Source organism: Pelophylax lessonae (genome assembly GCF_965119305.1).
Source record: "Pelophylax lessonae genome assembly, chromosome: 7".
Taxonomy (NCBI): domain Eukaryota; kingdom Metazoa; phylum Chordata; class Amphibia; order Anura; family Ranidae; genus Pelophylax; species Pelophylax lessonae.
In genome coordinates this window covers 247,657,622-247,684,882 of record NC_138774.1, presented here as the reverse complement: position 1 = coordinate 247,684,882, position 27,261 = coordinate 247,657,622, and the positions used below count along the sequence as shown (strand labels likewise).

Here is a 27,261-nt window from a genome sequence, read left to right as displayed (position 1 = left end):
ATTTCAACACTATAAGGAATGCAATAAGAAATATAAGAATGCAATCAGGGCAGGTAAAATAGACCACGAAAGACACAGTGGAGGAGAGTAAAATAAATTAAGTTAAATATATCAACAGTAAAAAAGTGAGGTCAGATCTTATTGGCACCATGAAGAATGATGATGGGAAGTTGGTTACAAATTATAGGGAGAAAGCAACTTTTCTAAATGCTTTCTTCTCCCTAGTTACACAGGAAATAGAGGGGTATAACAACCATGACTGTATAGTTAGTAACATGTCACATGATGTAATTTTGTGGCTAACAGAAGCCAGAGCCCAAAAAAAAAAAAAAAAAAAAAGACTAGAAAAGCTTAAGACAAATAAGTGACCAGGACAGGATGGCTTACACTTGAGAGTCCTCAAAGAACTTAGTCAGGATACAGCCAGACCTCTATTCCTAATTTTTATGAACAGCATACTGACAGGAATAGTACCAGCTGTCAGGTTTCTACTGGTGTGAGCCGACAGGCGAGCAGGTGACACAGGATCCCCTAGGGTGTGGAATCTAAGAGCCAGCCGGTGTTCTGCCAGGGACCCCCCCCCCCCTCCCCAAGGGAGTTTGGACTTAGCTGCGTGCTGACCCCAGGTCACGAGCCCCAGGTTCACCCTGCTCGTAGGGAGAATTCCCAAAGACACAGTGCAGGCACGGATGGATAGATGGATGGAGCAATAGGAGAGCTGGATAACAAGCCAAGGTCAGGGCGGGCAGCAGACAAGCGTAATCCAGAGAACTAGCCGAGTCGGTACACAAGAGATCAGTCCACGAGAAGACAGGTTAGGAAGGATTGCACAGAAGGTGCTCAAGTAACCAGAAACTGGTCTGAGTGGGATTTAAATAGGGAGACACATGGGAGGCTGAACAAGAAGTTAACCATCAGGTAAAGCGGTTGACACCCATAGCTGCTAAGTCAGTGCAGCAAGAGCAGAGAACAAGCTTGTGGAACCGCAGGTGCCAGCAGACCTACAGCAGCAAAAGGTAGAAAACATATGCAAATAGTAAGACACAGATCAGCTCCCCAGCCGATCTGTGAAAGTAACCCCCCCTTGCTTACGAGACCCCCCACAGGTCTAGGCTTCAGCAGGGAGACATGGAAGGCATTGGGGATCCTGAGATGAGAGGGCAGGCGGAGCTTGAAAGCAACTGGATTGATCTGATGGAGAATTTGAAAGGGACCAATGAAGGGAGGGGCAAATTTCAATGAGGGCACCATAAACTGAAAGTGCTTGGTAGAGAGACAAACTATCGCCAGGTAGAAACTTAGGACCAGGGCGAAGACGACGATCTGCTGTCATTTTATGCCTGGAAGCAGCCAGATGAAGATTCTCAGAAACTTCTTCCCAGACAGAGTGGAGGGGCCTCTGGGTTTCAGCTGCTCCTGGTATGAGAAAAGAGATCGGAGAAGGACAGGGAACGGATGGATGTTGCCCATAAAAAGCAAAGAAGGGAGATTTACCAGTACTCGCATTGGAGTGGTGGTTTAAGGCAAACTCTGCCCAGGGCAAAAGGCCCACCCAGTCATCTTGGTGGGATAAAATGAAGGCACAGAGATAACGTTCTACATTTTAATTGACACGTTTTGTTTGCCCATTGGTCTGGGGATGAAAGGCAGATGAAAAATCCAATTTAATCCCGAAGGAGCTGGCCAAGGCTCTCCAAAACCGAGCTGTAAATTGAACTCCCCTGTCAGACAATGTGTGAAGGCATCCCATGGAGACCAAAAATTTCCTTTATGAAATTTATGGCAAGACTGGTAGCTGTAGGTAGACCCGGGAGAGGAATCAAGTGAAATTTTGGAGAACCGATCCACCACTACCCAGATGACCATAGAAACTGTTGAGGGGGGCAGATCTGAGATAAAATACATGGAAATACAATGCCATGGTATATTGGGAACTGGTAAGGGTAGAAGCAGCCCAGCTGGGGTGGATGTGGAAGACTTGGATTGTACACAAACCATGCAAGCTTGTATATACTTTTTGATGTCCTTACGAAGAGCGGGCCACCAGTAGTAACGCTGAAGAAGGTCACAGGTACGATGTAAACCTGAATTTCCAGAGAATTTGGAGCCATGTGCCCATGCAAGGAGTTTGGAACGAAGTGTGGGCACCACAAATGTTTTACCTGTAGGAGGCTGCGTGGGCAGGAGCAGAGTAGTGGCCAGAATTCGGTGCGAAGGGATGATGGGTCAGTCAACACACTCCGAGTCTGCTGCTGGGCCTGTGAAGGGGGTTGATCCTACTGCTGAGCAGTCAAGTCTCTCTAAAGGAGGAAGGCGATCAGCGGACTTTTTGCAAAAAATATCATGGAAGAACTGTTATTGGGAAGGCAAAATAGGGAACAATTCAATGTTTTATCTGCCCAATTTTCATTACAAGAAATCACCAAGGCAATTTCCAACCTACCGATGCATAAAGCCCCAGGCCCAGAGGGTTTCAGCAACGAATACTATAAAAAATTTAGCTCAGTCCTAGCGCCACATATACAAAATGTATGCAATACCGCAGCAAACAGAACTCCATTCCCCAAAGAAGCCCTGGAAGCAACGATAATCACTTTACCAAAGCCTAGAAAACCCCCACATCTCCCAGCTAACTTTCGTCCCATCTCCCTTTTAAACGCGGACATAAAAATTTACGCTAAAATCATTGCTGTCAGGCTTGACAACATTATTCCCAATCTAATACACCAAGGATCAAGTGGGCTTTGTGAAGGGTCGCCAGGCACCTGATGGCACCAGACGCATAGTGAACTTACTTCAATATGTGGGGTCCCTTCGAACCCCTTCCCTGCTTCTCTCCCTGGATGCGGAGAAGGCGTTCGATAGGGTTCACTGGCCTTATCTTAGGGAGGTTCTACAAATATTTGGCCTAACAGGTTTTATCAACTCAGCCATCAATGCTTTATACTCCTCCCCCAGGGCAAAGGTATTTACGAATAGCATTATGTCACAAGCCTTTCATATTACTAATCTAACCCAGCAGGGCTGTCCCCTATCACCAATAACTTTCGCTTTGGTTATGGAACCCCTCGCTCAAGCCATTAGAAACCACCCGGAGGTCACAGGTATAAAGATAGGATCTGCAGAATACAAAATTGGGTTATACGCTGATGATGTAATCCTATCCTTATCCAACCCCGCAACCTCCCTCCCAGCAGTCACCACTCTTCTACAAGAATTTGGTCGCCTCTCCCTTTACAAGGTGAACATTCCTAAATCACAAATGATCCCAGTAGCTCTATCCAACAAATTAAAAGACCAAACCACTAAAATATCCGGCTTCTCCTGGGCTCCACATTCAACCCTTCAATATTTAGGCGTTAAATTAACTTCACCTAGCTCCTCACTCTTTTAAAGCCAACTACGAACCTCTTCTAAGCAAAATTAGACAACAAACAAGTGCTTATGCTAACTTTCAAGTTTCTTGGGCAGGTAGATCAGCAGTCACAAAGATGTCAATTCCGCCAACAATACTATACTATTTTAGAACATTACCGATCCCACTCCCCCCTTCTTATCTCCGAAAGCTCCAATCCACTCTAAATCTATACATATGGGGAAAGCAACGCCCACGGTTCAGAAAGAAGATCCTATACAGACCCAAATCAGCAACTGGAATGGGGGTGCCCAACTTAAAATTCTACTACCACGCAGTTATCCTTGACCAAATCAAAGCATTGTGGGACCCGACGCCCGACAAACAATGGGTTCATATAGAACAAGCAGTATTGGGACACCCATTAAAAGGTATATTAGGAGCCACGGCAATGGGTCTCCCTATCCCAACAACTAATCACTCCACATTGGCAGCCACGGCCAAAACGTGGTCCTTCACCGACTCATTGAAATATCGCCAGCAGCCCCCACACTTTGGCCTCCTTCAGTTATGCTCACTACTAGAACTCTTCACAATAGACAACTCTCTCAGCAACTGGGTGGAGTCGGGCATCATCACCATTGGACACCTTTGTGAAGGCTCACTCCTGAAATCTTTCTCAGATCTACAGAGTCAATTCAACATTCCACATAAGGACTTCAAATATCTAAGCATCAGACATACCATTGAATCCATGGTGGAGATCTAAATTCCATCTGACCTTCTCTTCTTGCTCCAGGACCATGCCACAAACCAAAAAGGGATATAATTTTTCTTCAAATGGCTCATCTCCCCCACCTCTAAGGAAAAATCCCAATCTATGAAGATGTGGGAAAAAGACCTTTTCACACCCTCCAATGGTTCAACGCCATGGTTTTCAAACACTCAATATGTCCTACTCATTGGGAATCCCAACTTAAGCTAATCCACCGCTGGTATTATACTCCGATACGCCTATCCAAGTTCTCTCCCTCTCACTCCCCACTCTGTTGGAGGCATTGTGGAGAAAGTGGAACCTTGCTGCACACCTGGTGGCAATGTCCTAAATTACTTCCTTTTTGGGTCACTGTCTTTCACTTCATCTCCCCAGTAATGAATGTGAAATTAGATCCAGATCCTGCAGCAGCACTTCCCTTTCTAAACAATGAGCGATGGCCAAAACATCATCACCCATTCATCATACACAGCCTGATCGCAGCCAGAAGAGCCATCGCATCCAACTGGAATCAATCGGCCCCTCTAGATATTTCTGTTTTTACAGCTAATCTTAACACACAAACCCAATTTGAACTTATGTTTTCCATCAAAAATGGCAGAGAACAAGCCTTCTGGTCTCAATGGTCACCCTGGCTACAACATCCGTCATGTACAGCACACCTGTAACGATGGCACGACATCTCCCTTTGCTTCACTGGGAAGCCATCCTTTTATTTCCTAAATATATCATTAGAGTCCCCCCTCACTTCTCCTAGGAGTACCCAGACGGGTCCTCCTCACCAGTGATGTTGATTTCAGAGTTACTATTCCTATGCCTTAAGTCTTAATTTCTGTAAATCCTTTTGTGTGCAGTCGTATATCTTACTGTTGAGAGTATACTGTCATTGGGTTAATTACATAATTAAAAATGTGAAAAAAATATGATTGAGTTCTGTCCTCCCTCCAAACACAAATTGATCCCCCAGGGGTGTGTGGAGGTGACGGACACCTCACCTACTGTAAAGCTTGGATCTGATCCTATTGTTTAAGAATGTTACTACTTTTATTATATTACCAATGTATACCTATCTGTGTTCACCCACAGCACTGTTGGTATACTACGTCTGTATTCTTTGTTTCCTCTGAAAATTGATTAAAAACTATTGAAAGTAAAATGGGAGTTGTGGAGGTTTCAGCCAGAGGGACGGTAAGAGACGGTAATACCTTGGACACACAATGTTCATGACACCGAGGCCCCCAAGCCAATACTTGTCGAGAGTTCCAATCCAGATGCTGTGAGTGTTTCTGCAACCATGGGATGCCCAGAATGATGGGACTGGAGGATTTAGGCAGAATTAGGAAAAAAAAAGTTTCCTCACCATTCAAAATCCCATTCTGTAACGCAATAGGAGGGGTTTGAAACCAGAAGGGGCTAACTGGCAAAAAGGTGCCATCTACTGCCGTCACAGAGAGGGGTATAATCAGGGCAACAAAGGGAACAAACTCGGAGGCCAAGGATTGCTAAATGAAGTTTCCGGCTGCTCCAGAGTTCACATATGCAGAGAATTGATAGGCGTTTTGAGCCCAATGGATAGACACTGGTAGGATGAAACGAGCTAAGCTGACTAAATTAGAGGATCGGTCTAGATCTCATCCCTCAGAGTGACCTAGACCCTGGAGTTTCCCATACAAGCTGGACAGGGTTTCAAAAGATGTCTTTTTACGTCACAGTAAGGCACAAGCCCAAACCAAAGTGACGGGTGTGTTCCTCTGGAGTGAGGCGAGTTCGAGAGGTTTGAGAGGCTGGAGATGGAGAGGGTTCCATACGTTTTTGGGAAACCTGTGTTAGATGGCCAGAAGGACGACGAGTGGATCTGGATCTTTCCAGGGCCCGTTCCTGGAAGCGTATATCTATTTGAATGCTCAATGCGATCAAATCATCAAGCGTGGTAGGAATGGTACGTACAGCAAGTTAATTATTTACTCGCTCAGATAGGCCTTGACAGAAGGTAGCGGTAATAGCCTTATTATTCCATTTGAGTTCAGCGGGCCAGTGTACGAAATTGAACTGCGTATTTGCCCAAGTGACATTCCTTGCGGACGAAGACGAAGGTGGGTCCCAGCAGCAAAAGACGCTCTGCCGGGCTTGTCAAAAGATTTACGGAATACATTCAAAAATGCATGGAGGTGATAGGATCTTGTTGTTCCCATAGTGGGGAGGCACAAGCAAGGGCATCACCAGAAAAGAGGGAAATGACATATGCCACTTCAGTGCGATCTGCTGGAAAATGGTGGCTGGAAAGTTCAAAGTGGATGGAACACTGATTAATGCAGCCACGGGAAGCCTTAGGGTCACCAGAAAAAAGAAGTGGTGGTGGTAGACGCAGGCAGGGATTGCCAGGTGTTGCAGGTAACAAGGAGTCGATGGGGCAGAAGCAGGAAAAGAAGAAGTCGAGGTTACAGTGTCTTGCAGACGATCCAGGCGGGAGGTAAGATCCTGTAAAAATATAATTTTTGTAAGAACTTACTGTAAAATTCTTTTCTCTGAGTCCTCTGACAGTCGCCGCCCACTCATACAATCTGCACGTCTGGGTATTGGCCTTCTCTGCAGGAGTAAGCTAGGCAGAAGATTTTGTTAGAATAATCACAAAAAAACTTTGCATAGACACACCTATAGGGGGGTGTCCCTCTGGTCAATACCCCCAGCTAGCTGCATTCCCAATTCAGTTTGGTAGCAAGCAGTATAGAGATCCATGAACCCCAAAAGAGGGGTGGGGGCGGCGACTGTCAGAGGACTCAGAGAAAATAAATTTACGGTAAGTTCTAAAAATTCTATTTTCTCTTACGACCTCTGACAGTCGCCACCCACTCATACAATCTGCACGTCTGGGACGTTCTAAAGCAGTGTAGATGTGAGGGGTGGGAAAACGTAACCGTCAAAAAGGCAACGCAGCACCCAGGTCAGAGAAAAGAATCTTTCCTGAACCAGATAGAAATCACTGGGCAAGAAGAAAGCTCAACAGGAGCGAAAAACCAGGAAAAACAAAAAAAGGGGAAACCCCAACAGGAGGAGACAGGCAAAAAAATACCCTGTCTCCTCCAAGGCACTGCCGCACACAAAACATGCGGCCAAAAGAGGCATCCGCTGATGCCAAAACATCAAGTTGTAAAAATGTGTAAAGGTATACACGGACGACCAGGTCGCCGCTTGGCAAACCTGAGTCACCGACGCCTGATGGCAGAAGGCCCAAGACGCACTAATCGCTCTGGTAGTGTGTGCTGTGACAGGGAAAGGTGGAACCTGATCCCTAATTGAATAGGCCTGCACAATCGTCTGCCCAATCCATATAGCAATGGTAGCTGCAGACGCAGCTGTACCCTTTCGAGGTCCCTCAAGAAGGACAAAAAAAAAATCCGACCGTCTGAAGGATACAGTAGATGACAGGTAAACCCTGATCGCCCGGACCACATCCAAGGAATGCAAGGCAAACTCCTCGGGATGCTTAGGCTTTGCACACCGCGAAGGCAAGACAATGTCCTCGTTGAGATGGAAGTCTGAAACCACCTTTGGTAGGAAGGACTGATGAGGTCGCAAGACCACTTTATCCCTATGAACAACCAGATAGGGGGAGCGGCAAAACAGGGCCGCTAACTCCGACACTGCGAGCAGATGTGATCGCCACCAGAAAGACAACTTTACGTAACAGAACAGGCAGAGGAATCTCCCGGATGTTCTCAAAGGGAGGACGTTGCAAAACGGACAGAACAAAATTCAGGCCCCAAGGGGGCAAAGGTGCCCTCCTAGAGGGAGCCAGATGACGCACCCCTTGAATAAAGGTGTGGATCAAGAAATTTAACGCCAAAGGGCGCTGAAAGAGAATGGCCAGTGCAGACAACTGGCCCTTAATAGTGGTCAGCGCAAGACGCTGTTCCACACCAATTTGCAGGAAGCTAACACCCTCGCCACCGAAAAGGAGCGTGGATGGAACCCCTGCGACTCGCACCAGGCGAAATAAGTCTTCCAGGTACGATAATAAATCTTACCCGAGGAGGCCTTCCTGGCCTTGAGCAAGGTAGGAATGACCGCAGACGAGAAACCTCTGTCTCTCAAGACCTGGCTTTCAACAGCCACGCCGTCAAAGCCAGCGTCTGTAAAGCAGGATGGAAGATCGGCCCTTGAGACAGAAGATCGTCTCTTAGCGGTAGCCGCCAGGGAGGCTCGACGACCAGTTGCATGATGTCCGCGTACCAAGACCGACGCGGCCAGTCTGGGGCCACCAGAATTACCAACCTCGGTTCCGAGACCAACCTGCGAAGGAATCTGGACAACAACTGAATCGGGGGAAAGGCATAAATCAGCCGATACTGATGCCAAGGCACCACCAACGCGTCCGAGGCGACCGCCAGAGGGTCGCGCGTTCGTGCCACGAACCTTCCCACCTTATTGTCGAGACGAGACGCAAACAGATCCACGTCCGGGGATCCCCACCGCGCACACAGCATCTGAAAACACCTCCGGGTGGAGGGACCATTCCCCTTGGTCCAGGGTCTGGCAACTCAGATAGTCCGCCTGCCAGTTCTCCACACCTGGAATGTGAACTGCCGAAATCACCGGGACCAGCGTCTCGGCCCAGGACAGAATCTCGGCCACTTACTTGGCCGCCCGGGCACTCCTAGTGCCCCCTTGGTGATTGATGTAAGCCACTGCAGTTGCGTTGTCAGTCTGGACACGCACTGGGCAGCCCCGCAGTCGATCCGACCAACAGAGCAAACAGAGCCTGATTGCCCGCAGTTCCAAGACATTCATCAGCAGGGAGGATTCCCTCTCTCCGAACAAGTGCCCTGGGCAGACAACTTGCCCAGAACTCCACCCCGCCAGATAGGCTGGCATCCGTGGTGACCTCAGTCCATAGCAACGGACGAAAGGACTTGCCTTCCGTCAGAGCCAGAGACTGGAGCCACCACAGCAGATCCGATCTGACATGGGGGCTCAAAGAAATCCTCCTTACCAAAGACTGAGGATGTCCCTCCCACTGGACCAGAGTCTCCGCTTGAAGAGATCTCGTGTGAAACTGTGCAAATCGGATCACCTTGAAGGCCGACACCATCAAGACCAGGCACCGCATGTAGGTCTGGAGCGAGGAGAACTTGTTGTCCCTGAGGGACCTGACCTCGTCCTGCAGGATCCGGAGCTTGTCCTCCGGAAGAAAGACCTTCGCCTGGGCGGAGTCCAGAATCATCCCCAGGTAAGGAAGGCGAACAGAAGGGGACAAAGTCGACTTCTGAAAATTGATGGTCCACCCGAACTCCTGGAGCGTCTGAACCGTGATCGACAGATCGCGCAACAGATTGGCACTGGAGCTTGACCTTAATAGGAGATCGTCCAGGTAACCGAGGATGGCAATCCCCTGTACCCGTAACAAGGCTAGAACAGGAGCCAACACTTTGGTAAAAACCCTTGGAGCCTAAGCGAAGCCGAAAGGCAACGCCACGAACTGATAGTGCTCCTCCGCTAATGTGAAGCGGAGGTACCTCTGATGACCCTCGTAAATAGGGCTGTGTAGATACGCATCCTTGAGGTCGATGGAAGCCAAGAAATCCCCTGGACTCAGGGATGCCACCACCGACCGGAGGGACTCCATTCAGAACTTCTGAACCCGCACAAAGCGGTTTAGAATCTTTAAGTCCAGAATCGGATGCACCTTGCCCTCCCTTCTGGGCACGGTGAACAGATTCGAGTAAAAACCCCAAAACCTGTCCCGCTGTGGAACCGGGACAACCAACCCTTGGACGAGGACCTGAACCGCCCGAGGAAAATCTTGGAAACGATCGGGGGTTAAATGAAGACTTGATGGAAAGAATCTGTCTGCGGGGCGAGATCAAAACTCGATCTTGTACCCTGAAACGAATGAGTTCTTGAACCCACCTGTCCTGAATCTTGGACAGCCAAGGCTCAGGAAAACAACGCAGACGTCCCCTCACCCCTGAAACGGATGAGGGCGCCCCTTAAGGACGAGGCAGACTGAGCCACTGTGCCAGTGTGGGCGGCTTTTGACTTGCCCGCCCAAGGCTTCTTCTGGCCACTAGGGGCCTTGAAGAACTTACCTTTGTCTTGTGCCTTGAAGGCACGAAAGGACCCCTGGTTAGGTTTAAAGAAGATTTCCCCTGGACACCTGGGGCAAAAGAGTGCTCTTGCCCCCAGCGAGCGCCTTGACTAGGTCAACCAGAGAGTCCCCAAAAGGACAACACCCCGCATAAGGGATGTCAGACACTGTCTTCTTGGAAGACTGGTCGGCCGACCAGCTTTTTAACCAAACGATGCGATGAATGTCGTGCGATTAAAGGAGCCTCATCAAAGGCCGCGTCACACAGGTACAGAATGGCCTGGCCCATTTGATCCACCATCTCCAGAGCTGCAGACGTCCTCTGACGAAACGCGCAGGGTGGAGTCATACGTCATTACGTCACTTCCGGGTTTCGGAGCCAGGGCCGTGGAACGCGGAAGCTTCCCGGTTTCCTCTTTCACTGATCGTGGACAGCTATAACCGTGAGTTACTACCGTCGCCTTTTCCCCCGATTGCCATTTCTATTACACCAAGTGGTCCTCCTTCTCTCCCTTCTTGTCTCTGAGGAAATTAAGAGAGGGAGGAACACACCGGAGAGACCCTGAAACGCTATATTTGTCCCACGGAATACACCACAAGCAGGTTGTATGAGAGGTGCGACACCTAGTGGGCACACTGGTGATCGCAACCAAAAGAAATCCTTACATCTGTTTTTTCACCCATTTATTTCACATATTTATAATTTTTTTTTCTGGTGGAACTTTATGATTATTTCTCACTAAGAGGAACTCTATCTCATCTATTGATTTAATTTTCACTGGTGCTATCACACTGTAAAGTATTCATTATTTCCGTTATAATAAAATTCACTATTTATTAGGGCTGGGGAATATAATCGAAAGATCGATGCATCACGATTCGACCCTTCGCGATTCTGCATCGATGCGGGCTACCGGCATAATCGATTATACGAAATGACGTCATCAGCCGCGGCCACGCCCTATCGCGCAAGGGAAAAAAAAAATCACAAGATCGCAGGATCGGCAGCTGATTGGTGGGTTAGTGGCGGGAGCTTAATAAAAAGGCTCCGCCCCTCCCCTTCCGCCTCTTTGACCTGGGCCGAGGCGCAGCAAGACATCCCCCCGCGTGTATCGGTGTCCCACCTGCGGCCTAGAAGCCAGCCAGCCAGCCATCCAAGCCAGAAGCCGCCAGTCCAGTGAGTCCACACACAGGAGCGAGGAGCCCCAAGTGCGTCCCCATCGCAGTAAGCCAGCGCCGCCAGCCTCACCTCACCGTAGCCGACAGGCCCTGGAGGCCCAGCCGCCACGCCACTGCCAGTGACGCCAGCCGCCCGCCACAGAGCCCAGAGAGCAGCACAGCACCTGTCCTCCTCTGCAATGCAGTGCACAACAACCCACACAGTCACACAGCAGGTATGTCTGAACAAATAATTGTGTAATCATTCATGGGGGTCTCTCGTCTGTATCTCTGGGGGATGTCTGTGATGGGGGGGCCTGGGACAGGGGATGGTCGGTCGGGGCCCGGGGGTACTGTTCTGCTGTGGCAGTCAGGGGGGTCAGTCAGTGTCAGTGGGGGCCTGGGGGTCTCTGTCAGTGTCAGTCAGCTATGGGGGTCTGGGCAAGGGGGGGACTCACTCAGTGTTTGTCAGTGCTGTGGGGGATTGGGGAAGGTGTGGGGGACATCCAGGTCTCCGTCAGTGTGGGGGTCTGGGCAAGGGGGGGGACTCACTCTCACTCAAGTGTTTGTCAGTGCTGTGGGGGATTGGTGAAGGTGTGGGACTTCCAGGTCTCTGTCAGTGTGGGGTTCTGGGCAAGGGGGGGGGGACTTACTCACTCTCAGTGTTTGTCAGTGCTGTGGGGGATTGGGGAAGGTGTGGGACATCCACCCAGGTCTCTGTCAGTGTGTCAGGCTGCAGTCAGCTCAGCTGTGGGGGGAGGGGGGTCTCTGTCAGTGTCACTGTCACAGGCAGCTGTGGGGTAAGGGGGGGCCCCGGGGGTTTTGGCTCAGTGCATGCAAGGAAGGGAGTCTGACAGACAGACAGACAGTCATTTTATGAAAGATGTTGCTTGGTTGATTTGTTGTGGCTTAGTTTACAAGTTTTTTTTTAGTTTTTTTTTTTAAACACTGACAGAGTTTGGCAACTTACGTCATCCGTCTCCGTCACATACGTGGTAGTATGGTGGTAAATATGGCAGAAGGAGAAAAAGATCGAGAGATAAAAAATGCACCTAGCGTTTTAAGAGCAAACATCTGGGCACATTTCGGATTTTACGAACACACAGGGAAGCGTGAGTTGAACAAGACACACGCCGTATGTAAAGCCTGTCACACAAAAATTAAATACCTAGGGAATACTACGAACTTGAGAAACCATGTTAGCCGTTTTCACTCTGAGTTAGTAACACCTGTCGCCACCAGCAGTGCCACCACTGCCAAGGAAAGACTGCTAGACCCAGATCAGCCAAGAATTGATGCCATACTGTCAACTTATCCGCCCAACTCAGAAAAAGGGAAGAAACTAACCAAAGCTGTGGCAGCTTTCATCGCCAAGAACCTACGGCCTTACTCAGTTGTGGACAACGCCGGGTTTTGCTACCTTATGAAGACGCTAGAGCCACGTTATAAGATCCCATCACGCAGGCACTTTACAGAAAACGTTATACCTGCACTCTACCACGACACCAAAGCTCAGGTACTTGCGTCAATGAACCAAGCCAGTCGAGTCGCAATAACGTGTGATTCATGGACGTCAGTCACAACGGAGTCCTATGTTACAATAACAGCACATTACGTTACTAAGGACTGGCAGGTCTTGTCACATGTGTTGCAAACAAGAGCCATTTATGAGTCTCACACAGGTGCTCATCTGGCAGAGCTACTGTCTCATGTTGTGGAAGAATAGCAGCTGTCTGATAAATCTGTAGTGCTTGTGACCGACAACGCGGTGAACATGATAGTTGCAGCTCAAGTTGGTAAATTTCCTCATGTTAAATGTTTTGCCCATACACTCAATCTTGCTTGTCAGCGGGCACTGAAAGGGGCCACGCTCTCCAGGCTTCTCGCCAGAGTGCGACGAATATCCACATTCTTCCATCGCAGCACTAGAGCAAGCCACTGTCTAAAAGAGAAACAGAAATGTCTGGGCCTGAAGAATCATAAGCTAATAACTGATGTGCCAACAAGATGGAACAGCGCATATGACATGGTCGAGAGGTTCTTAGAACAACAACCTGCAGTGTGTGCCACCTTGCTGTCTCCAGAAGTCAGAAAAGGAGAGTCTGATCTCTGCACTCTCAATGAAACAGAAGTGTCAAATGCAGAGGACGCTGTGAGTGCATTAAAGCCAATGAAGGATGCAACCTTGCTGATGTCAGAAGAGCGCAACCCAACAGTGTCTCTCATTGCCCCTCTAAATGCACAACTGCTCCAGAGCATGACAGACACCATGGGAGACACAGCCATGACCCATGAGATCAAGAATGCAATCAAAACATATCTCCTGAAGAGGTACAGCAGTGAGGCAGAGAAGAAGATCCTTCATACAGCCTCTGCTCTGGATCCTCGCTTTAAAGGACTGCCTTTTATTCTCACAGAGGAGGAGAGATCGGAGATATACAGAGGAGTGACTGAGGAGGCTGCATCTTTGGAGGTAATTAGAATTTCATCATGTTTCCTGCCAGACAGCTAGAAGCTCAGCTACATTGTGTTGTGTAATAACATGCCCTGATTCACTGATGCGGTGTGGGAAGTGGAACTGTATGGTATGGATTACCGTGCAGTTTCCCACACCTCATCAATGAATCACACTCTTAGTCAGTTCAGCTCTTCTTATACTATTATCTTTTGTTCAAACACACAGATTACATCTAATAGAAGGACAAATGTGGATGAAGTGCCTAGGGAAAAAGCAACTGTGGAAGAAGAAACAACACCCATTGAGGACAGCCATTCTCCTCCCAAAAAAAAGGCCACAACATCGCTGCTCTTGACTTTGCTGGGGCAGTCTTTCACTGATGGTGCAAAAGAACCTAAGACCCCCTATGCCAAGGCAGAAGACGAAATGGAAAAATATTGTAAAGCCCCACCTCTGCCTCTCACTGAGGACCCTTTAAAATGGTGGCGTGAGCATGAGGTCATATTCCCCCTCCTCTCTCAGCTGTCAAAGCAATACTTGTGTATCCCAGGTACAAGTGTATCTGCAGAGCGGGTTTTCTCTACTGCAGGAGATGTTATAACAGCGAAAAGAAGCAGTCTGAAACCTGAGCATGTGGATCATCTAGTGTTCTTACAGAAAAACCTACATGTTCCCAAATGCTAAGCACTGAAATAATTACTAATTCATGTTTTTAATGAATTCGTAATTACTAATTCAGTCTGCCGCCAGTCACCAGTCAGTCACATCACCAGTCTTGTTTTATAGCTTTATAGCACTGATGGTTTGTTTTTGAAGATTGTCCTGTCCAATGTGTCCATTTCCAATCCATAATCCATTCCGTTGCTTCACACTAAAAAAGTGTCTAGGCAAGTACTAGGGGTTCATTTAACCCTCAACCAAATAAATAATATTAAAGTGTATTTTCATCTAGACAACTGACACCAAGCCAGCCACGGTGCAGCATTATAGGAAGGAAAATCATTGAGAGAAATAACTTGTACATTTGAAGCTTAACCTCAAGTAAATCTTATCTTATTGGATCACAAACACCAATTGTGGATTCTTGTGTAATATACTATATTTGTGAGTTTGTGAATGTGACCCCCATAGGATTTCCTCAAGGTTAAGCTTCAGTTTACAATTTATTCTCTCAAGGATTTTCCTTCCTCTAATGGTGGCTTGTTGGCTAGCTTGGCTTCAGTTACAGATGTAATCGACATGGTAGAGTGCTGCTCAGTGCAGTGCAGGTAAAGTTTTCTTTCTGTAACGTGACTGACTGACTGACTGTCGTGACAACTCAAGAGCTTATAACGCAGCTCTAGCATTAACTCAACACACACACACACACACACACACACACACACACAGTGTGTGTGTGTTGAGTTGATGCTGATGAGGCTGCGTATAAGCTTTTGAGTAGTCACGACACACACACACACACTGTGTTTAGTTGACTGGCAATGGCAAACACAATCGCAGTGAACCTGGAACATTTTATATTTTTTTTCACAGCTTTTCTAGCACTGGAGAGATGGAGAATGGCTTGTTTTCAAAAATGGTCCATTCACATACGTGAATTGATAATTATTTAAGCTTAAGCTTATATTTGTATAACTCCCCTCTAGCAGCCATCAACTCACTTCACTTGAGTTGACTGGCAGTTGCAGGGGGAAACAAACATCACGGTGAACATGGAAGTTATGCAGCAGTGCACTATTGCCAGGTTTACCTTTGATATTTGCTACTAGTCAGGAAGTGCTCTGTTTTGTAGAGGACAGGTTATGGCACACACCTGGAAATTATTGCAACGCATGTCTGTCTGCTGGTCTGTTGTACTCTGTAGCAATAGCAAGTGTAGGGGGTTCCCTCAACCAAACAAATACTAAAGGTAAAAGTGTATCTAGACAACTGAAGGCAAGCCAGGCAGCCACGGTACAGGAAAGGACATCCTTGAAAGATTAAATCAATCATACATTGAAGCGTAAAACCTTGATTAAATCTTTACTGGATCACAAATACACACAAACCTGACCTAACCTATATGCCTTGAGTTGTACCAGTGTGGCAATGCCAAACCTTTCTTCAGTTCTCATGATTCTGATGCAGACAATCGTGTTGTGTGTTTTTTTGTGATCCCATGAAGATTTACTCAAGGTTTAAGCTTTAGTTGAGGATTTACTCTGTCAAGGGTTTTCCTTCCTCTAATGGTGGCTTTGGCTTGGCTTCAGTTGGGTTTAATCGTGGTAGACAGAGACTTTCTGCAGGACAGGTAACGTTTTCTGTAAAGTAAGTGACATAAAAGTGACATAAGTGAATTGATAAGCTTAAAGCTTATATTTGCAACTCCCCTCTAGCAGCCAATCCATCAACTCACTTGAGTTGACTGGCAGTTGCAGAGGGAAACAAACATCACGGTGAACATGGAAGTTATGCAGCAGTGCACTATTGCCAGGTTCACCCTTGATGTTTGCTACTAGTCAGGAAGTGCTCTGTTTTGTAGAGGACAGGTTATGGCACACCTGGAATTTATTGCAATGCATATTCACATAAAAGGATTTATATATAATGTTTTGTGGGAATTTATGATGACCATTTTCACAAGAATATTCGCTTGGCTGGCTGGCTGGCTTCTTCTATCTTGGCTTGCCTTAAAGTACTCTCTGGAAAAAGACTTCCTTCGGGAAGCCAAAAAATTACAACAAAGATTGCTCCTAAGGGGATATTCTCGTACAATTCTGAGAAAAGCCTTTAACAAGGCCAAGGAATTGGCTAGAGACGATGTTTTACAACGTTAAAAGAAAACGGACTCTGATCCAACTGTAAAAATAATTACCCAGTTCTCCAATAATCACCAGCAACTTAGAGCTATATTCCAGAGGCATTGGCATCTGCTTAAAGAGGAAAATACTCTTGGCAAATATGTCAAGGAATACCCTGAGATTGTGTTCAGACGAGCCACATCTCTTAGAGATTTGCTGATTAAAAGCCATTATACTGTGGACAGACCCCAACCCATGGGCAGGCTAGGCACATACCGATGTGGTGGTTGCTCTCGCTGCCCCTGGATTGAGGAGGGTCCGATTACACAGTTACCCAACGGCTCTTCTCACAAACTGCGGGGATCCGCAGACTGTGCGACCCGGGGCGTGATATACCTTATGAGATGCCAGTGTTCCGCCTTCTACGTTGGCAAAACGATCAGACAATTAGGCCAACGAGTGGGGGACCACATATACCTCTCCGGGGGGGGAAAATCCTCACCCCGGTTACCAGACACATAGGGCTACATCATAGTTTTGACAACTCAGTTGTCAAATTCAGGGTACTGGAAATTATTCCCCCTGATCCCAGAGGGGGTAACTGGGATCAGAAAATATTACAACGTGAAACCCTCTGGATAGAAAGGCTAAACGCCACTATACCTCCAGGATTAAATGAAGCTCATTCTTATAAGGCATTTTTATAGGTCATGTATACTGAATTGAATCTGTCTTCCCCCCCCCCCCTCTTTGTATAGTTATTTTATTCTTTTTCTTTATTTTCCCTTTTCTCCCCCTGTCCAACTTCACCAGTATATCCATGCGACATCTTCATCCATTAATTTATACCAGTCTCAGCCTCCTGGGGAGTTTAAATACCCCATGGACAAATGGACTGTCGATATATAGTGGTGCACTATATATGTATTAATTAAATTTCCTTTTTTTCTTCTTAGTATGATTATACATTTTGTAAGTTGTTGATGTATATTTTATTTGTTGTGGTTTTTTCGATTAATGAAGTCTACCAATATTATTGATCTTTATTTTTCTGTAACTTTACAGTTATTCAGAAATTTTTCTTTTTTAGTAACAAATTTGCGTGTCCATGACACAATGTCCAGCGGTATACACTTTCCCCTCCGTTTTTCCTGTTTTTGTAGGTTCAAATATGGGCTATTTGATTGCTCTCTTTTGATGCGACTACTTCGGGCTCCCCCATTGGCGGGCACATGACGTCAGGTATTACCCCTCCCCCCTTCGGGGGACTGGTGTTGATATGTCGTTTGGCTTGCCCCTCCTCTACACGTTCGCGGTGGCCACTCCCATGGCTCCCGCGGACGGCGTTTTGGATGTTGACCGGCCTTCGGCTGATGCGCAAGGTGCGCGCGCGTCCCTGACGTCAGCCCGGATGTTCGTCAGGACGCACGTCCTGTGCGTCACCCGGGTGGAGTTATCCGGACACATAAATAGCGGCAACTTGGCGTCCATCACCGCGATGTGCGGGGACTGGACGCGATCCTTATTCTGTTATCAAGTAATGCTTGTGCCTTCATTATTTTCTTGTATCGGCAACACCTACACCGAGGGGCAAGCCCAACCTAATGGCTTAGATCCTCGTCAAGGATGATTAGTCTAACCTCTAGATAATGTGATACATGTATCTGCCTAAATATTGCAGATTGCTTCTCCTAGTCGATACATATTAGATATATATTACCTTATATTTGTTTCTTTTTAGGAAACATTATTGGGGATCTTCTATTTTGATCCACTTTCTCCCTCTACCCAGTCCCCGCCCATATTTATGGCCGGGCATTACTGAGGTAAGACACCCTCTCTTAACCACCATAGCTCCATGAGCTACGGCCTAAGCTAAAAACACTAGGTGCCCCTCCTGTCTCCCCTTTCTAGGTGAAACATAGGGTGGCTATACATGAAATTAAAAGCACATATATTATTTTTTATTTTTCATCTTTTAGATCATACTTTCCTTCAGCTGCATTTGTATGCCCTATTTGTGGTCGGTCTCCTGTGTCCGCCCCCGGGGGGTTTCCCTCTGGCCTTGTGGTCGCACCTCCTACTACAGCGTGCTCCATTGCATGCCGAACAGGTAGTATAGTGTATACTACTTTTGCTACCCCTGTGTCATGGACACTATTCAATTTTTTGTTTACTATAGCTACTATTTTGAATAAGCTCTGACATTACATCATTAATTGTACAAGCTATTACAAACATGTATATCATGATTTTGTACTAACTTCATTTTTCTTTTCTTTTCTTTATCATCTTAGCTTATTATTACATTTCTTTCATGACAAATATATTTATGTGATACCCTCAAAGATACCCCTGAAGAAGCGGCGGTAGTGCTGCGAAACATGTTGGGTTAATTGTTGTGGGCTACCACGCCTCCTGCACAAAGACCATCCATTGTGGATGCAACTGGGTATAAAAGCATATACACCATTTACCCCTGTGTTAGGAGAATATATGTATGACTATATTTGTATGAAATTATATGGCTGTTTATTGTCGGTGTGATATAATTCAATTTTGTACAATATACTGTGACTTCCCTAATCACAGTATATTTTTTATTGTTGTTTACAATAAAGTTATATTTTGCTTTTTTTACTCTAATATATGCTTAGTATTTTTTTGTCATATCTGGTACACCACAGAATACCCAAGCACCCTATTGTAAAGTCCCCCTTTGTGGCACCCAGCTATACTTCCCAGTATAACTCCTCACACTAAAATATTCAATAGGGACGTGGTGCTTTTCAAATAACTTCAAACTTATAGAGATAGTCCTCTGTTTATATTGCCTTAAAGTACAACTATAGGCCAAACTTTATCCAAAATCCAAAAAGTTTGGCCTTTAGTTGTACTTTAAATGGTGGTAGGCCTGGCTTATATTAATATTTTCTTTTATGAAGCAGTAAACTGCACTACTACAGTTTTTTACTAATTTTACTGTTACTTCTAGTAAAATACTAGTGTTGTTGTCTGTCTCTGCTATGCTGTTTGCTTTTTCAGACCTTCCTATATGTTTGCAGTGCAAGTGCCCTAAAGTATGCAGGGCTTGCAGGCCATGACAGGGTCCAGGAAAGTGTCCTTTGAAGCAAATGAAAATAAAAAGGATTCTTTTATTTGTGACTGCTTGATTGTTTGTTTTTTTTGATAAAGTTTTGAAAACCATTGGGCAGTGGGCTGGGCATGGGCATTGGGCAGTAATCGTGATGCATCGTGATGCATCGCGGAATCGAATCGCGACCCTAATAATCGTAATCGCATCGAATCGTGAGGTAAGTGAAGATGCACAGCCCTACTATTTATATAAGTTTATTTTTCCAACTCAATTTATTTGCACTAGCGCTTTTCACCTGTTTTTGCATGCCTTCCTGGGGCTAACATTTGGTCACAGCATCGACCACAACCACTAGTGCACTTAACATTTATATTCATTAATTTTATGATTCTATATAAAAAATCTATTTGTATCACGATTTATTTATTTACTTGTACACTTGGCACTTGTAAGGTAGCGCCGTTTCAATCCCTTGCACATATCTCACTTTCTTAACCCTTAGGGGTTGGTTGTTGGCAGCTTACACCACTGTGATAAAGAATACACACATTTACTGAAAATTCCATAGTGCTGGTCACCCCTGCTTACCCAATAACCAGACGTGCAGATTGTATGAGTGGGCGGCCACTGCCAGAGGACGTAAGAGAAAACAGTATTATTCACTCTTGATTAGCCTGCTGGGAGTCAAGTCTCTGAGCTAGGTGTTGCATTTGGTCTTCAGCCGGTGACAGACTCTTAGAGGAGCTCATGGCTTGAGCAAACTGTCACGTTTCTACTGGTGTGAGCCCACAGTCGAGCAGGTGACAAGGGATCCCCCAAGCCAGCCGGTGTTCTGCCAGGGACCCCCTCACAGGAGTTCGGACTTAGCTGCGTGCTAACCCCAGGTCAAGACCCTCAGGTTCACCCTGCTCGCAGGGAGAGTTCCCAAAGACACAGTGCAGGCACAGATGGATGGATGGATGGAGCAAAAGGAGAGCTGGATAACGAGCCAAGGTCAGGGCGGGCAGCAGACAAACGTAATCCAGAGAACTAGCTGAGTCAGTACGCAAGGGATCAGTCCACAAGGAGACAGGTTAGGAAGGATTGCACGGAAGGGGCTCAGGAACAAGGGTTGCTCAAGCAACCAGAAACTGGTCTGAGTGGGATTTAAATAGGGAGACACATGGGAGGCTGAACAGGAAGTAGCAGGAAGGAAGGTATATTAACCATCAGGTGAAGCGGCCGACACCCGTAGCTGCTAAGTCAGTGCAGCAAGAACAGAGAACAAGCTTGTTGAACCACAGGTGCCAGCAGACCTACAGCAGCAAAAGGTTAAAAAACGAATGCAAGCAGTAAGACACAGATCAGCTCCACAGCTGATCTGTGACACCACCAGCTGATTGGTGACGGGCCAACATGGTACCAATATTCAAAAAAGGGCCAAAACATATACCTTGGAATTACAGACCAGTCAAACATTGATAGTATGTAAACTATTGGCGAGGATGATAAGGGACTATCTCCAAGAATTTGCGAATGAAAACAGTATCATTAGTAGTAATTGGTGTGGGTTTATGAAAGGACAATCATGCAAAACCAATCTGTTAACATTCTACAAGGAAGTGAGCTGCCATCTAGATAAGGGAAGGGTGGTGGATGTGGTGTATCTCGATTCTGCAAAAGCATATGATACAGTCCCCCATAGACGCTTAATTCACAAACTGAAGTCAGGAGATATGGACCATAGGGTTTGTACATAGATAGATAACTGGTTACATTGGCGGGTTCAAAGGATGGTGATAAATAGCGAACACTGAGAATGGTCTGGAGTGGTAAGTCTTAGGCTCTGTCCTGAGATCAATTCTGTTTAATTTTTTCATAAATGATATAGAGGTTGGTATAAATAGCTAAATCTCAGTGTTTGAGGACGATACAGTGTAAGTGAAGTAGGGAAATAATTTCACAGCAAAAAATAGTAACCCTACAAGAGGACCTCAATAAAATAATGGGGTGGGCAACTACATGGCAAATGAGGTTTAATGTCGAAAAATGTAAAGTAATGCACTTGGGGGCTAAAAATGTGAATGCAAGTTACTCGCTAGGGAGAGAACCTTTGGGGGAATCCAGGATGGAAAAAGACCTGGGGTTGCTAGTAGATCACAGACTCAGCAATGGCATGCAATGCCAAGCTGCAGCAAGAAAAGCTAGCAGATTAGCATGCATTAAAAAGGGAATTTACTCCACAGATAACATGACAGTCCTATCACTCTATAAAATGCTGGATCAGCCACACCTGGAATATGCTGTCCAGTTCTGGTCCCCAATCCTCAGGAGTCCAGTGAAGGCAACAAAATTAATAAGGGAACTGGAGGACCTTGGTTACGAGGAATGACTATAATCATTAAACTTACATTTATCTCTGAAGAACTCAATGAAATTGGAGGAGAAGCAGTTTAACCATAACCATTTGCTGACTGTGCCATAGCAGAATGATGGCTACAGAACAGCCGGCCAGTTCTGGGAGGGCATCATATGAGGGCCATGCGCTGCAATCACTGTGTCCCTAGGACAAAGCTGATCACAGATCATGGTAAAGAGCCAATCAGCGGCTCTTCACCACATGATAATCATACCAATGTAAACACAAGCCGGTTATTAGCATTCCTTTCCTCACGCTGACAGCGGGAGGAGGGAAAAGCTGATAACCGCCTTGTGCGAAAGAGAAATCCACACTGAAAATCAGGACACTGATTATCAGTGCCCTGATTATCAGTGCAGTCTTACCAGTGTCCACCAGTGCTGCCAATCAGTGCTGCTAATCAGTGCCCATCAATGCTGCCAATGAGTGCCCACCAATGCTGCCAATCGGTGCCCATCAGTGCTGCCAATCAGTGCCTCCTCATCAGTGCCCCCTATCAGTGCACCTCTGAGAATCCAGTGTCCTTTATACACAAATTCGCAAAATTCTCACCACGGCAGGGCCTCCCACTATCACAATGTATTTCTTAGCAATGCACAGGGATGTGGAACACTGTAGTCTTGCACACAAATTCTTAGGTTGAACTGGATGGACCAGTATCTTTATTCAATACCAACTATTTAATTTTTGGCTGCGAGCTCCAGCCTCTAAAAAAAACGGAATTTTTGTAAAATCTTACCGTAAAATTCCTTTCTCTGAGTCCTTCGACAGTCGCCGCCCCCTTCCAAGTCCTCACCAATGGGTATTGACCTTTGCTCCGTAGGAGTAGCTAGGCAACAAGAATTGTTAATACAAAAGCTTTTAGCATAGACACACCCCTAGGGGGCTGTCCCCTCAGTCAATACCTCCCTGCACCAGCATTCCCAACTCAGTTTGGTAGCATAGCAGTAAGAGTACACAAAAACCCCAAAAGAGGGGCGGGGGGGGGCGGCGACTGTCGGAGGACTCAGAGAAAGGAATTTTATGGTAAGATTTTACAAAAATTTTACAAAAATTCAGTTTTCCCTTACGTCCTCCGACAGGCGCCGCCCCCTTCCAAGTCCTCACCAATGGGACGTCCCAAAGCAGTGTAGACATGAGGGGTGGGAGACGCAACCGTAGAAAGGCAACGCAGTACCCACATCAGAGAAAGGAACCTTACCACAGTAAGAGAACCAACTGGGCAACAGGAAAACATGCTCAACAGGAGCAACAACCCAGGAAAACAAGTAACCCAGGGGTAAAACACCCCAATAACCAAGGGCCCACAAAAACAAGGGTCCCTAAGAAACTGCCGCACTGAGAACTTTACGGCCAAAGGAGGCATCAGCCGATGCCTGAACATCCACCTTATAGAATTTTGAGAAGGTGTGAACGGACGATCAAGTCGCCGCCTTACACACCTGGGCCACAGAAGCCTGATGACGGTAAGCCCAAGACGTACTCAAAGACCTGGTAGAGTGCGCCTTCACAGGGAAGGGAGGAACCTTCCCCTTCAAGGCATAGGCTTGTTCAATGATCTGTCTGATCCATTTGGCGATGGATTTGGCCATTTGCAGCCGACGCCACCATGCCCTTCCGAGGTCCCTCAGGAAGGACAAAGAGGGAATCCGACTTGCGAAAAGATTTAGTGGACAACAGGTAAACCCTGATCGCCCGGACAACATCCAAGGAATGTAAGGTGAAATTCCGAGATCCTTTTCGGAAGAAAAGATGGGTTAGGCCGCAGGACCACCTTATCCTTGTGGACCACCAGGTAGGGAGAGTTGCAGGACAAAGCCGCCAGCTCCGACACCCTGCGAGCCGAAGTGATCTCCACCGAGAAGGCAACCTTCTTGGATAACAGAGACAACGAGATCTCCCTGATCTTTTCAAAGGGAGCCTGTTGCAACACGGACAGAACCAAGTTCAAGTCCCATGGAGGTAAAGGTTCCCTCCTAGGAGGGGCCAAATGTCGCACCCCCTGAACAAAGGTGCTAACCAATGAATTAGACGCCACAGGGCGTTGAAAGAGAACGGCCAGCGCAGAAATCTGACCCTTAATCGTGGCCAACGCCAAACGCTGGTCCACTCCCGTTTGAAGGAAAGCCAACACTCTCGACACCGAGTATGAGCGAGGGGAATACCCCCTGGACACCAGGCAAAATACACTTTCCAAGTACGGTAGTAAATTTTTCCTGAAGAGGCTTTTCTAGCCTTGATCAAAGTGGGAATGACCTCAGGGGAGAGACCCCTATCCTTCAGGACCTGGCTTTCAACAGCCAGGCCGTTAAAGCCAGCAACTATAAAGCAGGATGTAATATCGGTCCTTGAGACAGAAGGTCTTCCCGAAGCGGCAGATTTACGAGGTCTGCGTACCAAGACCGGCGAGGCCAGTCCGGTGCCACCAGAATCACCGTGTGCCGTTCCGAGGCTAACCTGCGAAGAAGCCTGGACAGCAGTTGAATCGGTGGAAAGGCATACATCAGACGATACTGATGCCAGGGCGCCACTAACGCGTCTGAGGCATCTGCCCGAGGATCGCGCGTCCTTGCCACAAACCTTTCCACCTTGTTGTTCAGACGAGACGCGAACAGGTCCACATCCGGGGAACCCCACTTCGCGCACAACATCTGGAAGACATCCGGGTGAAGGGACCATTCTCCCTGGTCCAGGGTCTGGCGACTCAGATAATCCGCCTGCCAGTTCTCCACCCCCGGAATGTGAACTGCCGTTATCGCCGGGACGTGCGTCTCGGCCCAAGACAGAATGTCGGCTACTTCGCGAGCCGCTCGGGCACTCCTGGTGCCCCCTTGGTGGTTGATGTAGGCCACCGCGGTGGCATTGTCTGTCTGAACCCGAACTGGACGGCCCCGAAGCCGGTCCGTCCATCTCAGAAGGCAAAGCTTTATCGCCCTCCATTCCAGAATGTTGATCGGAAGGGAGGACTCCTCCTCCGACCAAGTTGCCTGGGCGGACAGAACGCCCAGAACACCACCCCAGCCCGACAGGCTGGCATCCGTGGTGAGTACCGTCCATATTAATGGACGAAAAGACTTGCCCCCCGACACCGCCGGGGACTGGAGCCACCACAGAAGATCCCTTCTGGTGTCGTGGCTCAACGAGATCCGCAGATCCAGGGATTGCGGCCGCCCGTCCCACTCGGCCAGAATCTCCGCTTGGAGACCCCGCGTGTGAAACTGGGCAAAAGGGATCGCCTCGAAAGACGAGACCATTAAACCTAGACATCTCATGCATGTCCGGAGAGACGAGTGCCGGTTGTCCCTGAGGGACCTGACCTCGTCCTGAAGAGTCCGAAGCTTGTCCTCCGGCAGGAAGACCTTCGCTTGGACAGAGTCCAGAATCATTCCCAGGTAGGGAAGGCGAACCGAAGGACACAGAGTCGACTTCGGAATGTTTATGGTCCAACCGAACTCCTGCAGAGTCCGCATCGTGGTGGACAGGTTGGTCACCAGGCTCTGACTGGCGTTTGACCTTATCAGGATATCGTCCAGATACCCCAAGACAGCAATGCCCTGTGCACGCAACAGGGCCAGAACCGGCGCCAGCACTTTGGTAAAAACCCGCGGAGCCGAAGCGAGACCGAAAGGTAACGCCACGAATTGGTAGTGATCCTCCGCAATGGCGAATCGAAGGTACCTCTGGTGACCCTCGAAAATGGGGATGTGTAGGTACGCATCCTTCAGATCGATGGAGGCCATGAATTCCCCCGGACTCAGGGCAGCCACCACTGAGCGCAGGGATTCCATGTGAAACTTGCGAACCCGCACAAAGCGGTTCAGAGCTTTCAAGTCCAGAATCGGACGCACTTTGCCCTCCTTTCTGGGCACAGTGAACAGATTGGAGTAAAACCCCCGAAATCTGTCCCGATAAGGCACCAGGACCACCACCCCCTGGGCCCGCAGGTCCTGCACCGCTAGGTGCAAATCCTGCAAGCGCTCCGGAGACAGCTGAAGATTTGAGGGAAAAAATCTGCCCACCGGCCGAGAGAGAAATTCGATCTCGTAACCAGATCGAACGATTTCCTGAACCCATCTGTCCCGAATGCGGGCCAGCCAGGGTTGTAGGAAACCGCGCAGACGTCCCCCCAACCCAGAAACGGGTGAGGGCGCCCCTTCAGGCGGAAGTGGCATGGGAAGTTGAACCGGACTGGCCGGACTTCTGCTTCCCCGCCCACGGCTTCTTCTGGGAGCCTTGGCCTTTGAAGGGCTTGCCCTTGGACTGCGACCGAAAGGCACGAAAGGACCCCTGAGAGGGCCTAGACGAGGAATTCCGCTTTCCACGGAAAGACTTATGCTTGAAAGACTGGGGCAGGAGAGTACTCCTGCCCCCCGTAACCCCTTTTATCAGGGTATCCAAAGCCTCGCCAAAAAGGCGAGACCCCGCGTAGGGAAAATCTGCCAGCGTCTTGCGAGAAGATTGGTCGTCCGACCAATTCTTCAGCCAAATCAGACGACGATTCAGTATCGCCACGCTGGACAGGCGCGCAGCCAAGGGAGCTAAAAATGGATTTTTGTAAGAACTTACCGTAAAATCCTTTTCTCTTAAGCTCATTGACAGACGTAGTCTTCTTGATTCTCAAGAGCTGGGTTATGTTGTCTCCGCAGGAGTAGGACTAGGCAGAATGACAAAACGTTCTGGCTCCACCCTAGGGGGCAGTCCCTGAGGGTATATCCTCCCTCTCTCTGCTACAGGGAATCAGTTCTGTTTAAAGCAGTACAGAGAATTTAACCCAACCCAACTCAATGATAGAGGGGCGGGTACTACGTCTGTCAATGAGCTTAAGAGAAAAGGATTTTACGGTAAGTTCTTACAAAAATCCATTTTTCTCTATCGCTCATTGACAGACGTAGTCTTCTTGATTCTCAAGAGCTGGGACATCCAGAAGCAGTGCCACAAATGAGGGGTGGGATTGACAAATCAAATCCAATCTAGTAGGCCCAACCGGTGCCAAACTAGAAGTTTTAAAGGCTCATTATAAACAAAGAATGAGACTAAAAGAAAAAATTTTCCAACGGAAAAAAACCCTCGAGGTAGACCACTGGTCTCCTCAAATTGCGGCCTGCAAAACCTTGCGGCCAAATGAGGCATCAGACGATGCCATTACATCAACTTT

General features: G+C 47.6%; 2 protein-coding genes across 2 annotated transcripts in view; one reads left to right on the top strand and one right to left on the bottom strand.

Annotated features, from left to right (window-relative positions):
* PDZD4 (PDZ domain containing 4) overlaps positions 1-27,261 on the bottom strand; it is a 279,356-nt gene that overhangs the window by 121,632 nt on the left and 130,463 nt on the right. The window lies entirely within an intron of this gene.
* Positions 13,544-14,515, top strand: LOC309559369 (E3 SUMO-protein ligase ZBED1-like; the record flags this gene model as incomplete). The annotated part of the gene is made up of 2 exons (XM_082262626.1): positions 13,544-13,846; positions 14,057-14,515. 2 exons carry the CDS (start codon positions 13,544-13,546, stop codon positions 14,513-14,515), a joined length of 762 nt encoding a protein of 253 aa, XP_082118752.1.